Raw genomic sequence first — 17,171 nt, forward strand, 5'->3', positions numbered from 1 at the left:
TTATTCTATTTATCATGTTCTACGTATCATCAGAATCAGATTTATTGCAGACTGAGTGTCAAGGAATCTGCTTTGGAATTAAGATGTAATAAAAGACCAAATATAGAGCTATTTTAAACATCTACTTGTATAAAGTTAAAACAATTCAATTATCTTATTATGATATTGTAAATAGACAAAATACAATATCATAGGACAAATAACTCAGAGAATTAAAGGAGTAATATGTACATTTTCCCCAATTCATGCATTTTACAAGCAGCGTAAAGTCGCTTGCACGATTGTATCTCTTTATTTCTTTGTCTTAAGTATGCATAGTTTGAACTACTATACGTGTTGTTATTCACTTTCTCTTATTTAAAAGTTATCCTTGCTTCATGAAACTTTCTGTTGCATCTTCACAGCGGAAACTAAACGAGGGAATAATCTGTAATGAATAATACTCAAAATGATCAGCAATCAACAGAAATGCTTTTATCCAACAAAGGTGAATTATCCTCATCTTTACGCAGCTCTACCTCATTGCATCGTAGCTTTGATAAACTACTTTTCACACTTTCCCCTATGTTTGCATCACCTTAAAAGCATTTATGACCTTTCATGTCCAGATGTTCTTCTGTCAAAGTCTCTGCAGAGATGTGCAAGATGCAGCTTTGTCTTCAAAACGATTATCTTGATGTGGTTTCAGGCCAACATGTGAAAGCAGCTAAATGCAATGTGATCTGAAGCTGCAGATCTGGCTGATTTCAGACAGACCGAGAGGGAATTGTGTTGTAATAAATAGAGAATATACTAAACAAAATTACCGTGACAATATTACCTGACAGTGAACGCAGCTAAGAGGTTTGTTTCTGATCACATTGACGCCTCGCTTATTGCTCGAATAACATCCGTTGTGAAACAAAAGGAAAGACCTCCTTTATTTAAATTATGTATATACATATTTTTATATTATTTAATATTTGTTATGTCACATTCATAATTTACCTTGTTATGTTTGTATACATGTATTCTTTTATTGGACATTTATAAATTACGTTATGCTCATATAAATATCTCCAATCTATATATACACATTATTTATGTGTAATTTATGTCTTTCTGAAAACATAGCATCTCACAAAGACAGTATTTTAATATCAATTAACATTTTTTTTTATCATTTATAAACATCTCTTAGTATGATGATGATGATGTGATTAATGATTAAAACTCTAAGATGATTGAACAAAATAAAACGTTTTCGTCACTAACATTCATTTAAACACTTTTAACCATGTTCCCTGTTAATAATAAATACTAAACAAAATCTATTGTTTTTTTTATGGATGCATGCTCTGTTTGGTATCACTAGAGGGAGACAAACCTCAGTGCACTTTTTCAGAATCAGAATGGATTTTATTACCAAGTACGTTTACATATACGAAGAATTAGCTTTGGTATAAGTGCTGCATTCAAAGACACAGAGAGAAGAACACGTAACCAAACATTAATAAAGACAATATTTACACAAATCAATTAATATTCGCCAGGGCTGTCCGATTTTCGAATTTGATCATGGTCAGTTTCTGGCATCCCTACTTGTGCCGCGGCACACCGTTTGGGAACCACTGCTCTAATGTAGTGACTGATCGTGTGTTCAGAAATGTAAAGTTCCTGTAACGTCCTGCAGGATGTTCTTCTTTCCACAAACCTGTCTTCTAGATTCCTTCTTCAAATCCACTTTGAGCAGCAGGAATTGGTTTCATCAAATGATACAACATTTGGTTTCCTTCTCACTTACACATCATTTTATAAGGACATGTGCAACTCCAAACCCAACAACTACCATGACGAGTACGATGCAGACGGAGATAACCAGGATCCACAGTTCAGGCTGACCAACTGATGTAAAAACAAGAAAAACAGAGAAATATATTCAGTAACTGCTACAAAAACATTCCTACAAAATAAATAAAATCACACCTGTGTTTGCCTCTGTCTTTTTATTTATATTAAAGCTCCCATGTCATGCTTTTCTGGTTATTACCCGTCCCCTTGTGTGTTATGAAGGTTTTTCTGCATGCAAACGGTGTGCAGAGTCACAAACCCTCAAAGTACACCCTGTAGCGAGTAAAACTCTAACACAGAGAAGACCTGTCTATGCTGCCCCAGAACGCCTCGTTGGCGTCACTAAGTCCACACACACACACACACACACACACACACACACACACACACACACACACACACACACACACACACACACACACACACACACACACACACACACACACACACACACACACACACACACACACACACACACACACACTGTTGGAGTAGAATACCTCTGCTACGCGCCGTTCGTTGGATGAGGCTGGATCTCTATTAAATTAAGAAAGGAATTGAAAACACCGGAATCAAAGTTATAACAAATTATCTGAGTTTACTTCTAGTAGGAAACCAAACACATATACAAGTTATACAGAGTACTCGAGCACTCCGGGCTTCAGGCCTGATGATGCGGTTTTACAGGTAGACAGACCAGCTTTCAGAAAACGAGAAGTATGGACTCCAGGTTTGTGATGCGGTTTACCGTCTTCTAGCACCAGCTTTCAACAGACCAGAAGCATTTTACACTCAAAATCATCAGTATTTCTATCTGTCTTTGGGGCGGAGATTTGTCGATTCTTCCTTCCCACTTTTCTCCCAAGCGAATCAGAGAACCCCTGGGGAGGAGCTGTTTAAACTGCTAACCTCCCCCAAGTGTCCTGATTGGCTGGATTCGCTTCTGGCCGGGTTCAATCAGAGGTCTGCCCAGCATGTGAGATCCTAAGTTACCCCAGGTCAAAAGTCAACGTTTATCTTCACCCTATCTCCACCACATTCTCTTCCCATGCTCTTCTTCACCTATTTAACGATGTGTCTTTAACGACTTAAAAACAGCATCTGGCTCTTAGGAATGATAAGAAGGATGTAATGTTTGTCTTTAACGACCTTAATGACGACATCTGCTTTTAGGGGTGAAACCCAGGCAAGGTTGGTGTATGAAACACAGAATCTCTGGATCAGTGAGTTTGGAAGTAAGAATAACATTCCTATTCTAAGTGACTTATCAAAACCCGTTTGTGATTACCTAAAACAGTTCAAACAATACATGTTTACTTCAATACAGTGTAGAATCATATCTTTTTACTTCAATACACACACACACACACACACACACACACACACACACACACACACACACACACACACACACACACACGCATACACACACACAGGAGCTCCAACAAGCCGTGTAGGACAGAGAGTGAATACAGAGATGCTGTATGAGAAACCAATGTGAGTTTGGAAATATATGGATATAAATCTATTCTAGACCTCAACAATGGAATTATGATCAAGAGAAATGGTCATGACATGGGACCTTTAAGACTGAGTTTTTTTCCTCACCTTTAACATCCGTCTCTTGGTTTGGATCTGGAGTTTGCGAATTTGTTTGGAATTCTGTCGTCAACGTGCTGTTGGGTTTTGCTTCTACAAAAAAACAAAAAACATATGTAATTATTTACAGAACAATATTCAGAAGAAGCAACACAAATAGTACAGCGGTACCAAAACAAACATCTCCATGCTAATGTCCCAGTGTAAAGTAGAGGCCAATCCTTCCTCGACTTCCTGTGTTTGGAGTCTCTGGTTCCTGCCAAACTCTCAACTTCAACTTAATAACAAATATGTGCGGAGCCGACTCACCAGTCACATTCAGCCAGCATGTCCTAGAGTTAGTCCCACCAGGTATGACGAGTATGTCACACCGATAAAACCCAGAGTCACTGGTCCTGAGTCTGGAGACATGAAGTGTGAGGCGTCCTTCTGTGAGGACGTCTTTGTCCCACTGGACTCGTCCTGCAAACTCTGGATCCTGAGACTCTGGGAATTCAACTCCTTCACGTAGTTCAAACAGAACTGAGGTTCGGTCATTAGTATAAAAGTAACAGTGGGTATAAATGTTGCTGAGTGAAGTGTCTGTCCTGGTGCTGAAGGTCCACTCCAGGGTGATGTTCTGGTTCTCCTCTGCCTGATAGGAAGTCTGAGCCACATTCACTACAAATGTTCCTGTGGAGGAGACACAGAGGGACTCTTTAAACTGCAGCTATGTTCCTGTGGAGGAGACAAAGAGGGACTCTTTAAACTGCAGCTCTGTTCCTGTGGAGGAGACACGAGGGACTCTTTAAACTGCAGCTATGTTCCTGTGGAGGAGACACAGAGGGACTCTTTAAACTGCAGCTATGTTTCTGTGGAGGAGACAAAGAGGGACTCTTTAAACTGCAGCTATGTTCCTGTGGAGGAAACACAGAGGGACTCTTTAAACTGCATCTATAGGCGCGTTCACACCAAGTACTTTTCCCACAGTAGTTCATGAGAACTTTAGTTCATGAGAGTTCTTTTAGTTCTGATGAACTAAAGCAGATTGCGTTCACACCAAAATGAGTTCCTGGGGGTGGATTAGGCAAATGAGCCGCTGACGTCACTTCTTCTTCTTCTGCTTTGGGTTTACTGGCAGGCCGCAAACAACTTCACGGCGAGTACAGTAGGTGGCGGTATGCACCTTAAAGTTGCAATTCGCCAAAAAAACCGAGAGAAGAAGAAGAAAAAAAACTTCCGCTTCCGCTGGATGCTTCTGTTTACCTTCCGACCTCAGACACGGTATGGAGTTGACGTTTTGGTGCTCGTGTTATACAGCTTCGTAACTGAGTTATTTAAGCCAATAACTCAGCCACAAATACAAATACAGATCGACCATTCAAATGCAATAGAAATGCTGAGTCGGAGGCGAAGGCGGTTAAGAAGCCTTAACAAAAGGATTGGACGACGAAAGCACACGCTATGGACATGTTTCGATAGCTGAGGATGATGACCGTTATCACGCCCAAAGAACAGCAATGGTACGTTCATTAAATCACATTAATACTATCTAATGTAGGATTTATGGAGTTATGTAGGGCTAATTTGTGTCTTTGTATGTATTCCAGATATGCGAATACTACGGAACGCGCCGTGTCCCGCGCTCTCTCTGGGTGAACAATAGAACATCGGCCTGGTGGGAGAAGGTGGTGCCAACGTACACCAATGTGCAGTGGATCAAAGATTTCCGAATGTCCAAGGGCTCTTTTCAACTCCTCTGTATTCGCCTGGAAGCAACGTTGGGGAGACGCAACCTAAACAAATCGCCACGGGGCAAGACACGCGCACAGCCCTTATGAGGCATCTGAACAGCATGGAAATTATAAATTGACAATAAAGCTGATCTTTTGTACAGTGCATTTGGTTCTCTCTTTTATTTACCACAGTCAACAGACACAATTACAATAGTGCAGACACACCTTAGTGCAAAGATAAAATGTCAGTATCAAAACAGTACTCATACTGTATATTTGTATATTAATATGAGTATTATTATGTTAAATGTGTGTTAAAGACAATGGGATGAGGTTGAAAGCTCTTTAAAAAGCTTTTGTATACCATCTTTACTGTGATAAATACATACATGTTAAGCATACACACCTGAAGAACTACGTTACACACACACAGGTTAGTCTGTACCGCTGCACTGCTGCTGGTTTAAACAAAGACAGTCATGATGCTAGTGCTGTGCATGTAGGTTCTCTTTTATTTATCAGCAGCAGACCAATAAGTGTCAGTAGTATCAAAACAATATAATAACAGTGGCAATATATATATATATATATATATATATATATATAAATATAAATATATAATAACAATAGGTAGGCTCAGCAGCAGACACACCTTAGTGCAAAGTTAGGTGTCAGTATTAATAACAGTGGCATATATATATAATCACAATAATACAAAATGAACTGTCCCAGGTGTAGGCAATTTGGGGTGAAGTGTCTTGCCCAGGGACACAACGACATCCTGACTGCAGTGGGGTTTGAACCTGTGCTCCCCTGATCCGAACACCAACGCACCAGACCACTGCACCACACGCCTCCCAACAAGTCATTGTACAGTTTATCAACGACGACGACAAGTTTTTCTTAATTTTTGTATTGAAGGCCTGTTGGATTTAATCAGCTCGCTTAGCACTGCCAGAAGCCCAGCCTGAAAGGTATTTTGTTGCTCCACCTCGATTCCTGGGCCTTGTGTGAATGCAGCAGCCGTTCGTCGTGCATCTCCTTGGCACGCAGGTCCTCATTCTCCTTGCTGACCATGGCACGGCGGTCCATCGCCATGATGGTGTCAAGGAAGCTGTCATTGCGTGCCCACTTTCCTAAGGTGAAATATGCAAGATACAAGATCAGTTTAATCGCAACGAGACAACATTGTCCAACATTGGACATGGTGCAGGCAGGGACAGTGTACAAAATGCAGGTGTAAAGTAGAAGATAAGATATGATCAAATAATATCAAATAAAAAATAAATATCAAAGTGCCCTTATTTATTGTTTTGTGCTTAATGTATGCTTGAACTTTGTTTTATAGGGATTAGTGGACATCAGTTAGATGTGTAACCTTCTTTCAAGGCCAGAGTAGTTACAGTGTAAGTGGATTGACATCTAACATAACATGGCTGAGTACAATTATAACAATCAATAAAAAAAAGGAAAAATAAATAGAATTTCAATTACATTTCTACTTAAATGTGCAAAAATATTAGAACATCAGTCTTTGTGGCATGCAGGTAATCAACTGTTTAAGCTTTTACCATTAACATGTAGAATGAATGTTGCAAATGACTTGAAATTATAGCAACTACAATGTATTGTTAGAGGTAACAATACAGAGGTAGCATTATGTCCAGCTAGCATGCTAATTGCTAACGTTATATTATCGTTTTATCCCGGAGGGGAAAACTAGTTTCTAATCCTGAGAGAAACACCTCGCCTGAAACACACGATTAGTGCCATGAGTTAGTGAAGCAAATTACAGAACATTGCACACTTATTCACAAGTCAAAACGTGTTCATAGCGGGCACGGCTGAGAATAGCTAGCTAGCTAGATGTTGTTAGCCAGCTTGGACCTATGATCGCAAGTTCTAGCATGGCTAGCTCGATCTACTGAGCAAATAGAAGTACATCTAAGACCAGTATTGTGCAGATTAAAACAGTGCAGTGCATGTATTTAATTTTAGCTTCGTAGTCGTCCCGACATGACTTTGCCAGGTCTGCTAACTTTGCTGAGCCACGGAAACTGCATTCAGTAGAAGCTTCTGAATGCGGCGCTTCGCGTCCTCCGAGTAAATCGCCAGAAGCGCCGACACATCCTCATCACTCCACTGCTCCGATGATTTATTTAGTGTTGCTATAATAACTGCTTTCACAAAAGTAATCTCTTCGGGTGCGCTGCCCGAAGCGAGCAAATACAATGGCCGCTTACAAAAAAAAATTCTGAGTCAAACGGGCGTGGTTTGCACAGCTGTGACGCTTTTCCACTCATTGAAAACACTTCCACGTAGTCTGCTCTTGTGTATCCTCCCTTTCGTCTCCTCCCTCACCCCTCCCCTTACCTTGGTTGCTGATTGGCTAATGGTTACACAAGCCAAAACATCGTTATGACATCATCAAGTGGCCAAAATCTAATCAGCTTAGGGATGTCCCGATCACCTTTTTTTGATCCCGATCCGATTCCGATCATTTGATTTTGACAATCTGCCGATACCGATTTTTCCCGATCCGATCTTTATGCAATGCGTTAAGAGAAAAAAAAGGTAACAGATAACGGCTGGTCATCCAACGCGATGAATTCAGCTATCTTGGCTGTTATTTCTTTGTCCTTTTCACTGTTCTGGGGCAGTTTCTCTTTCCTTTTAAAAGTCTCGGTTGTTTCAGTGCCGTTACCTGAGTGGCCGCTGTGTACTTGTCGTGTTGTTGTTGGTGTTTGTATTAGATTGGTCGTGTTGAACGTAGCTCTGTTCTTTCCACCACGCGGAACCTCCGCCTTGCAAACATTGCATCTGGCTGTTACACTGCCTTCGCTTTCAATTTTATAATACTTCCAAACTCCTGACATTTTCTCTGTCCCGACTCCCGAGGCACCAGCTGAACGTAGCCTCTTGTTAGCTTACTGCTACTATTAGACCAGGGGTGGGCAATTATTTTTTACAAGGGGCCACTTCAGAAACTCGAGCTGTGTTGGGGGGCCGAATCAAAAATAAGTTGAACTTAATTCTGCTCAATATACCAATACTGAAAAGGTGTTTTACAGTATGTTAAAGATAAGAAATGAATCAGCTTTATACAAAAAGAAATGAGTGCTTTTGATTTTTGTTTTTCAGTTAATTTTACTTGTTCAGTGAGAAAAATCCAGTCTGTCTTGGGCTTGAACAAGTGCACGGAAATCTGGTTCAATGTCTGAGGTGGATATGCGAAGGACAGCTGAGAGGTGATCATCAGTGATAGAGGATCTGTATCTGGATTTGTTGAACTTCATCACTGAGAATGTCTGTTCACATATGTAGGTAGATCCAAAGAGGACCATCATCTTCTGAGCACGTCTCCTGATGTGTGGAAAGTTCTCCTCTTTCAGGGAAGAGTAAAACTCAGGCAGTGAGACTGACCTAAAGTGCTCTGACAGAAGTGTGTCAGACTGCAGGTCAATGAGTTCAAGCTGAACATCACTGGGTGCATCATCCACATGGCATGTAAATGGGGAAAATATCATGTTCATTTCATTCTCAACTGTTTTGAAGTCTTTAAATCGCCTTGAAAACTCACCATGCAGTGCTTCTAACATGGATGAGTACCTCTGGAGGTGATCAGCTGATGGTGTGGCTTCCTTCAGTGTTGGCAAGTGCGTGAGAATGTTGTCCTCCATTTGGCTTGAGAGAAGCTGCAGCTTTCTCATGAAAGCCTTCACTGCACTGTACATGTCATGCACAAAAAGGCCCTTGCCTTGCAGTTTGACATTTAGTTCACTCATTAGTGCAGTCACATCTACAGCAAAACCAAGGTCTGCCATCCAGTCTGCATCTGAAAGCTGTGGGATGTCGTTTCCTTTCTTCACACAGAAGTCTTGAATCTCTTCTCTCAGGTCCCATACTCTTTTCAGCACTTTGCCCAGGCTGAGCCACCTGACAGCTGCATGGTAGGGTATGTCACGATGTTCAGTCTCACTTTCCTCCAAAAGTGCAACAAACTGTCTGTGATTCAATGCTCTTGCCCTGATGAAGTTAACTATTTTAGTTACAACATCAACAACATGGTTAATTTTTAACACTGACTTACACAACACTTCCTGATGTATAATACAATGCAAAAATACCTATTTCTGCTCAGGGTTAATTTCTGTCACTTTATCCTGCATTCTCTTCAATAGTCCAACATTTTTCCCTGTCAGATTTGGACAACTATCCGTTGTCACGCCTGCCAGCTTGTCCCATTTCAGTCCCAACTTTTCCACACATGCATTTACCTCCGTGAACAAATCACTCCCTGTTGTTGTACCTTTCATTGACTGCATGGCTGCCAGCTCCTCCGTGATTTTGAAGTCTGTAGTTATCCCACGTAGGAAGATGAGTAGCTGGGCAGTGTCACGTACATCGCAGCTCTCATCCAAAGCCAAGGAAAAAAAGTCAAAGTTGACCGCTCTGTTCTGCAGCTGAAGCTCCAGATTTCCCGCGATGTCCTCAATTCTCCTCGTAACAGTGCGTCGGGAGAGCAGCACTTTCTCAAATGCCTCCTTTTTCTCCGGGCATATTAGTGTCCAACAAACACTCCTTAATGAACTCTTCGTCCGAAAACGGTTAACTTTTAAGACATAACTCGTCTTGACAGCTGCATCTCTGGATGTGGAATGTTTTGTGGAAATGTGTTGTTGGCTTTGCAGCTTAGCTAGCAAAGCATCCGACCCCTTTGCCCGCTCTTCCTCAGACAGGTTCTTGTATTTATCTGCGTGTTTGGTAGCATAGTGGCGACTCAAATTGTACTCCTTGAACACAGCGACCTGCGCACCACAAACTAAACACACAGCTTTACCTTTCACTTCTGTAAATAAATACTTAGCGGTCCATGTCTTGTTGAAAATGCGGCATTCAGTATCGATCTTTCTTTTTTTGCCCTTAGCGGACATTTCGAGGACTAGCCGGCCAGCATCACTCGTAGCTGTTACGGCATGCGCGTTTACGTAAATAAATAAAAAAAACAGCAGCTTCCTTTTCAAAATAAAAGCAACACAGTTAGAAAAGTATTTACGCCATGCAAGCAATACAGCTGTGTTGCTTTTATTTTGAAAAGGTTGCTGTTTTTTTTCATTATGTTATAATTTATGATCAACCTCACACGGGCCGACCAAGGCCGGCCAACGGGCCGGATGTGGCCCGCGGGCCGTAAAATGCCCACCCCTGTTAATTAGACACTGCGCCCTGCCCACTCTGTTGCCAGATTTGAGAGAAATAAGCAACCAGGTCTATGAAAACAAGCCCAAAAGAAGCAACACATACATGATGTTGTGTAATTTTAAACCAAAACTAAGGCCTCAGGATGACTTTAAGACGTGAACATGGTCATTTTTGTTTTGTAACATTAAATAAAATTATAAAAAAAAATTATAAAAAAAAAAAAAAAATTCCCGATCCCCGATTTTTTTCTCCCGATTCCGATCTTTTGAAAATCACGTGATCGGCTCCGATCCCCGATCACGTGATCGTATCGGGACATCTCTAACAGCTCATTTTCAGACAGGTTTTTATATAAATGGATCAGGACAAAAAGAGAGAGAATCTTTGTTCCTGAAACTTTCAGGGTCTCTTTCCACAGAGGGGACACATGTTGATGAAGAAGAGACATGAAGAAGAGGGGACACATGTTGATGAAGAAGAGACATGAAGAAGAGGGGACACATGTTGATGTAGAAGAGACATGAAGAAGAGAGGACACATGTTGATGTAGAAGAGACATAAAGAAGAGGGGACACATGTTGATGTAGAAGAGACATGAAGAAGAGGGGACACATGTTGATGTAGAAGAGACATGAAGAAGAGAGGACACATGTTGATGTAGAAGAGACATGAAGAAGAGAGGACACATGTTGATGTAGAAGAGACATGAGGAAGAGGGGACACATGTTGATGTAGAAGAGACATGAAGAAGAGGGGACACATGTTGATGTAGAAGAGACATGAAGAAGAGGGGACACATGTTGATGAAGAAGAGACATGAAGAAGAGGGGACACATGTTGATGTAGAAGAGACATGAAGAAGAGGGGACACATGTTGATGTAGAAGAGACATGAAGAAGAGGGGACACATGTTGATGTAGAAGAGACATGAAGAAGAGGGGACACATGTTGATGTAGAAGAGACATGAAGAAGAGGGGACACATGTTGATGTAGAAGAGACATTTAGGCCTAGGCTCCACGGGAAGGAAAACGGGTTGAATCCGCATATTTCTCTTGCGTGTTGCCCTTTAAGCTAACGGAACGGTAGAAACGGACCCTGCAAACGACAACGGGTCCAAAGGTGGATAGATCTGGGAACGGAGCGCTCTGGGGGGTCCAACGGGGCCGTGGGGTCGCCTATACGGTCATCCTTTTCTGATAATGACGACGCAATAGCCCCGCCTCTCCCCACCTCTGCTGCTCACCCCCGCAAAAGTACACTGCACACTGAATTCAGATTATTTATGTTTATCTCGATATGGACATAAACGCGAGTGAAGTCTAATCTGACAGGACGGAGACACACAGCTCCTCCCGCTGTGATGCAGCGGGAGCAAAACACACACTTCAAGTCAGATCATCACCCGTAGCTATTTTAATTACCTCTCAAACTACCTAAACTAGTTATAAATATATTTATTTTTACTGTCGGGTTTACTTACTGGATCAGCTGCTGCATGAGGAAGCATGAAGATTTAAACTTTAACACACGTTGACCGGCGAAAAACTCTGCCCGGTTCCCTCAGCCCCCACCGCGGAGAATAAACAGAAGTGCAGCCATGACAACCATTCTTCTTCGCTGCTTTTGTGGAGGAAGTTGCTGCTTTTGTGGAGGAAGTTACAGCGCCACGTACAGGCTCGACATATGTACTGCAGCTTTTCCAGCGGTTGGATGTAAATGGAGCCGTCTCGTGGAGCTTGACACAATCCGGTGTATATTGCGTGTGGACGGAAGCTTTTTGGCGTTTGCGTTTGCGTTACTCCTATGCGTTTTGCCGTATGCGTTCCCGTGGAGCCTGGGCCGAAGAAGAGGGGACACATGTTGATGTAGAAGAGACATGAAGAAGAGGGGACACATGTTGATGTAGAAGAGACATGAAGAAGAGGGGACACATGTTGATGTAGAAGAGACATGAAGAAGAGGGGACACATGTTGATGTAGAAGAGACATGAAGAAGAGGGGACACATGAAGAAGAGGGGACACATGTTGATGTAGAGGAGACATGAAGAAGAGGGGACACATGAAGAAGAGGGGACACATGTTGATGTAGAGGAGACATGAAGAAGAGGGGACACATGAAGAAGAGGGGACACATGTTGATGTAGAAGAGACATGAAGAAGAGGGTACACATGTTGATGAAGAAGAGACATGAGGAAGAGGATGTTGAATAATAGGTGACCTTTAACTAACCCTAACATGTTGGACGGGCTCCAAAGATTTAAGTTTGAAAATAAACACTACGTCAGTTCTGGGTCTAATTATTGTTAACACCCCCTCAGGGAAATAAATGATCTCTTGAGTCTTGAAATCAGTCTAGAATAGTCTAGACTGATTTCTGCTGTGACTCACATATTGAATCAGCTTTCATTAAACAGTCATGGTGTTGCTGAGTCACTGTATGAATCTGGAGATGAGTCAGATATTACATTTGTTGATATTATAACTTGCTCGACAAACTGGATAAACTATGATGCTTTCAGGTACATTAAACAACCAAACATTTCATTTCAGTACACTGGAAACAATAAGTTGAGTAGTTGCCATGAGTACTTTTACTCTTTATACTTTTTCCTGAAGATACTTAAATACTTTTACTTCCGTACCACTCTCAATGAGTGAGGACTTTTACTTATTACAGACTCTGGTATGTATTTACTGTTAGCATAATAACATAGAAATAAAATCACATCAACAAAAGTAGGAGATAGTATTACAATTAAAAGATGACAACGTGATACGTCATCACGCACGTTGGCCTACATATTTTTCCCGTGAGCCGTGCTATGATCACGCGGCGGGTCCATTCAAAAAGAAAAAGGAGCGGTTAGAGTCGATAAGAGAAACTTAAAATGATATAACAAATTAACTTATAAAACATGTAACTGTCCGGTCTAAACTCACAGACGCTGTTTGACCGGAGTTTAACAGCCGTTAACGTCCGTTGACTTGAATGAATAAAAAGCGAAACAATAAATGGAGCTTACCTTTATCCTCTGTGTGACCTGCCGTGAAGCTCCAGAAAGCTAAAGAGAAGCTCAGCACGAAAACCCCAAAGTGAACCATAAAAACTCTCTGTTTGAAGTATGGAAGTAGAATGGAGCTCCACTGCCTCTCAATGAATGAATGAAGCATATGTTTCTGTTAAGCATATTTGTATAAGAACAAAGTCATGTTTCAGTTCATGTGTATGACATCATCAGAATGTGCCTGAGTGAAAGAAACGTGGTCATGCTAATGAGCATGCGCAGATTCAATAAACGGCCCGAACTCCAGGCCAAACTCTGAGCGATGTGGTCGTGTGTGTTTTCTGTCCGTAACATGCTTACAAACTACTTTGGTTGACTGCAAACGTGGAGACTTCTGCTGAATATAATGTCTCACGCAACAGGTTATGGGCCCAGTCAAGGAGGCCAAAGGTGGTTTAAGTTGTTATTCGACGGTGACGAGAAAAACTTTGAGTTATGGGAGACGAGGTTTTTGGCGCACATGGAACTCCGCGGCCTCAGTGAAGTTATCCTGGAAGAGCCAGCGATAGACTACAACAACGAACAAGCACTTGAAGAAGACGCAACAAAGAATGCAGAAGCATATGCTGAATTAGTGCAGTGTCTAGATAATAAGAGTTTATCACTCATAATGAGAGACGCAAAACGAGAAGGAAGAAAAGCGTTGGCAATACTCCGAGAGCACTACGCAGGAAAGGACAAACCACGAGTCGTGAGCCTGTACTGTGAACTCTCTTCTCTCCACAAAGCAAGCAACGAGACTGTTACTGATTATATTATTCGAGCGGAGACTATATTCACGTCTTTGAGAAGGGTCGAAGAAAATATCAGTGACGGGTTGCAGATTGCCATGGTAGTGAAGGGGTTACCGGACTCATTCAACCCGTTTGTCGTGCACGTCACTCAAACCAACGACCGTCTAATGTTCGGTGACTTCAAAGCTAAACTGCGGAGCTATGAGAGCACTGACAAATATAGGACGAGTGACATGAATGCGGATGAGGACGGCGTTATGAGGACTAGCGGGGCAAGGACACGAGGACGTGGAAGAGGGAAGAAGATGGACTTGGCCAACACTGAATGCTACACATGCGGAAAGATGGGGCATATAGCTAGGACATGCCCTAACGAGATCCAAGCGAGGCGAGAGGAGCGACGGTGGGACACGCCACACCGAGGACGAGGCCGAGGCAGAGGGCTGGGCCGTGATCAGGTGAAGAAGGCAGACGGAGACACGGAGGATGATACCGGTGCATCATTCTTTTTCAAAATGAGTGACTGTCAAAATCAAGTAGGAAATAAGAGAGGTCTTATGGTCGACTGTGGTGCCACGACGCACATGATTAATGACCCGGCAAAGTTTAAGACAATCGATAAGAGCTTTAGACCCGAGGACCATGTGATAGAGCTGGCAGATGGAACGAAAACGACCGGGATGGCGAAGATGAGGGGAGAAGCCGAAGTTGTTCTGCTCGACAGCGAGGGACGGCAAGTGAAAACAAGGCTCAAACGAGTGCTTTACATCCCATCTTTTCCACAGGACATTTTCTCCGTGAAAGCAGCGACAGCCAGTGGAGCTGAGGTCCGCTTCAAGGACGGTGATGATTGGCTGATTCATCAAAATGGTACCAAGTTTAAAATGGATGTGTATTGTAGGCTATATTACCTTAGCACAGTAGAGGATGAAAATACTGATGTTTGTAATGGTTGTCATGACATCCAGACATGGCATAGAATACTTGGTCATTGTAATTTTGAGGATGTGTCTAAACTAGAGAAAGTGGTTAAAGGTATGTCGATCAAAGGGAAACATGACATGTCTAACCATAACTGTGAAATATGTACGCAGGGAAAATTTACTCAAAGCAGAAACAGGCAGGCAGATGTAAAAGCTAAGACAGTACTGGAGCTAGTACATACAGACCTATGCGGTCCAATAGAACCAGCAGATAAAGACGGGTACAGATATGCAATAGCATTTACTGATGATTATAGTGGGATGATTTTTCCCTACTTTATCAAAGCAAAGAGTGATACAGCAAAAGCTACTGAGAAATTCATAGCGGATACTGCTCCATATGGACACATTAAGTGCATAAGATCTGACAACGGTACTGAATTCACCGGGCATGAGTTTCAAACTTTACTTAGGACGAAAGGGATAAGGCACGAGACAAGTGCACCATACTCACCTCACCAGAACGGTACTGCAGAGAGAGGTTGGAGGACCTTATTTGAGATGTCACGATGCATGCTATTAGAGAGTAACCTCCCAAAGCAGTTATGGACATATGCTGTACAAACAGCAGCACAGATACGTAACAGGTGTTACTGTAAGCGTCTAGAGCAGACACCATACCGTGTTTTTACTGGCAAAACACCCAACTTGTCCAACATGAAAATATTTGGCTCTGAATGCTACGGGTATAAGCAGGATAAAAAGAAGCTAGATTCTAGATGTGCAAAGGGTATTTTTGTAGGATACGACAAATATAGCCCAGCATTCCAAGTATTTTATCCTGAGACAGGGAAAGTCCTGAAACATAGGCTGGTAAAATGTATCACAAAGAGTAGCGCAGATAGTCAGACTCAGACAAATCGTAATATGGATGATGACACTTATGGAGAAATTATTCCCACAACACCAGCAGGGACAAAAATGGTCAACCAGAATCAGAGAGAGCCTAATGTGGGTGTACAGTCCGATAGTGAGGAGAATATTGAGGCTAGTCAGATCCAGACAGATAGTACTCAAAGAGAACAGGGAGAGAGTGCACGACGCTATCCCACTAGACAAAGAAACGCTCCAGAATATTTATTGGAGTATCAGTGTAAGGCTGATTGTAATGATGAAGGTGAAAATGTACAGAGTTGCTTGTGACGTACCCAAAACATACATGCAGGCTGTAGGCTCTAAGAAATCAAAAATGTGGGCTGATGCAATGAAAGAGGAGATTAACTCTTTAACAGAGAATGAGACCTTCAGTCTGACCACACTGCCAAAAGGCAAGCAAGCAGTGGGAGGTCGTTGGGTATATGCAGTAAAGGAAAGCCCAGATGGATCTGAGATTTTTAAAGCCAGATATGTAGCTAAAGGCTATAGTCAAGTAGAGGGAATTGATTACAAGGAAACTTTTTCACCGACAGCAAATATGACTTCTGTACGTACATTGATGCAGGTGGCTATACAGGATGATCTTATCCTACACCAAATGGATGTGAAGACAGCTTATCTCCATGCACCAATAGACTGCGAGTTATATATGGAACAGCCCGAAGGTTTTGAGGTAAAATCTAAAACAGGGGAACACTTAGTGTGCAAACTCAACAAGTCATTGTATGGTTTAAAGCAATCCGGGCGGAACTGGAACAAGTTACTGCATGATCATCTTACAGAGAATGGGTTTGTGCAAAATGATGCTGATCATTGTGTCTACAGAAAAGAGTCTGAGAACGAAAGAGTTATTCTGTTGATATGGGTAGATGACCTACTCATAGCAGCCAATAACAACGGCTCACTCAGTGATGTCAAAGAGATGTTGAAGAGGAAGTTTAAAATGAAAGATTTGGGTGAACTTAAACACTTCCTAGGTATCGACTTTACACAGAGTGAGGGGGAGATCAAAATGAGCCAAAAGAGACACATAGCAAAGATGCTAGAGAGGTTTGGCATGTCAGAGTGCAAACCAAGGTCAACTCCATGCGAGCAAAAGTTACATTTTGACAAAGGCAAAATTTGACAAATTCAAATGGTATTTGTTTGGAGAGTAATGTGAA

At 42.0% G+C, this 17,171-nt stretch overlaps 2 protein-coding genes across 5 annotated transcripts in view; one reads left to right on the forward strand and one right to left on the reverse strand.

The window, feature by feature from the left end:
- Nucleotides 1-417: 417 nt before the first annotated feature.
- LOC117469832 (Fc receptor-like protein 5) overlaps nt 418-17,171 on the forward strand; it is an 86,790-nt gene continuing 70,036 nt past the window's right edge. For both annotated transcript variants that reach the window (XM_034114280.1, XM_034114281.1), the window contains exon 1: nt 418-487. In XM_034114280.1, the coding sequence (XP_033970171.1) occupies nt 433-487 (55 nt within the window). In that variant the 5' untranslated portion in view covers nt 418-432. The remainder of the gene's footprint in view (nt 488-17,171) is intronic.
- The window catches only part of LOC117469836 (myelin-oligodendrocyte glycoprotein-like), a 54,773-nt gene continuing 39,144 nt past the window's right edge, over nt 1,543-17,171 (reverse strand). Inside the window, exons 1-4 of one of the 3 annotated variants that reach the window (XM_034114290.1) lie at nt 13,374-13,466; nt 3,739-4,101; nt 3,439-3,522; nt 1,543-1,884 (exon numbers count right to left, since the gene is read on the reverse strand). In XM_034114290.1, coding sequence (XP_033970181.1) covers nt 1,787-1,884; nt 3,439-3,522; nt 3,739-4,101; nt 13,374-13,452 — 624 coding nt within the window. In that variant the 5' untranslated portion in view covers nt 13,453-13,466 and the 3' untranslated portion in view covers nt 1,543-1,786. Of the gene's footprint in view, nt 1,885-3,438; nt 3,523-3,738; nt 4,102-13,373; nt 13,467-17,171 lie in introns of those variants that run through there. The other 2 variants (XM_034114291.1, XM_034114289.1) reach the window with 2 other exon arrangements.

Source organism: Trematomus bernacchii, unplaced genomic scaffold (assembly GCF_902827165.1).
Source record: "Trematomus bernacchii unplaced genomic scaffold, fTreBer1.1, whole genome shotgun sequence".
Taxonomy (NCBI): domain Eukaryota; kingdom Metazoa; phylum Chordata; class Actinopteri; order Perciformes; family Nototheniidae; genus Trematomus; species Trematomus bernacchii.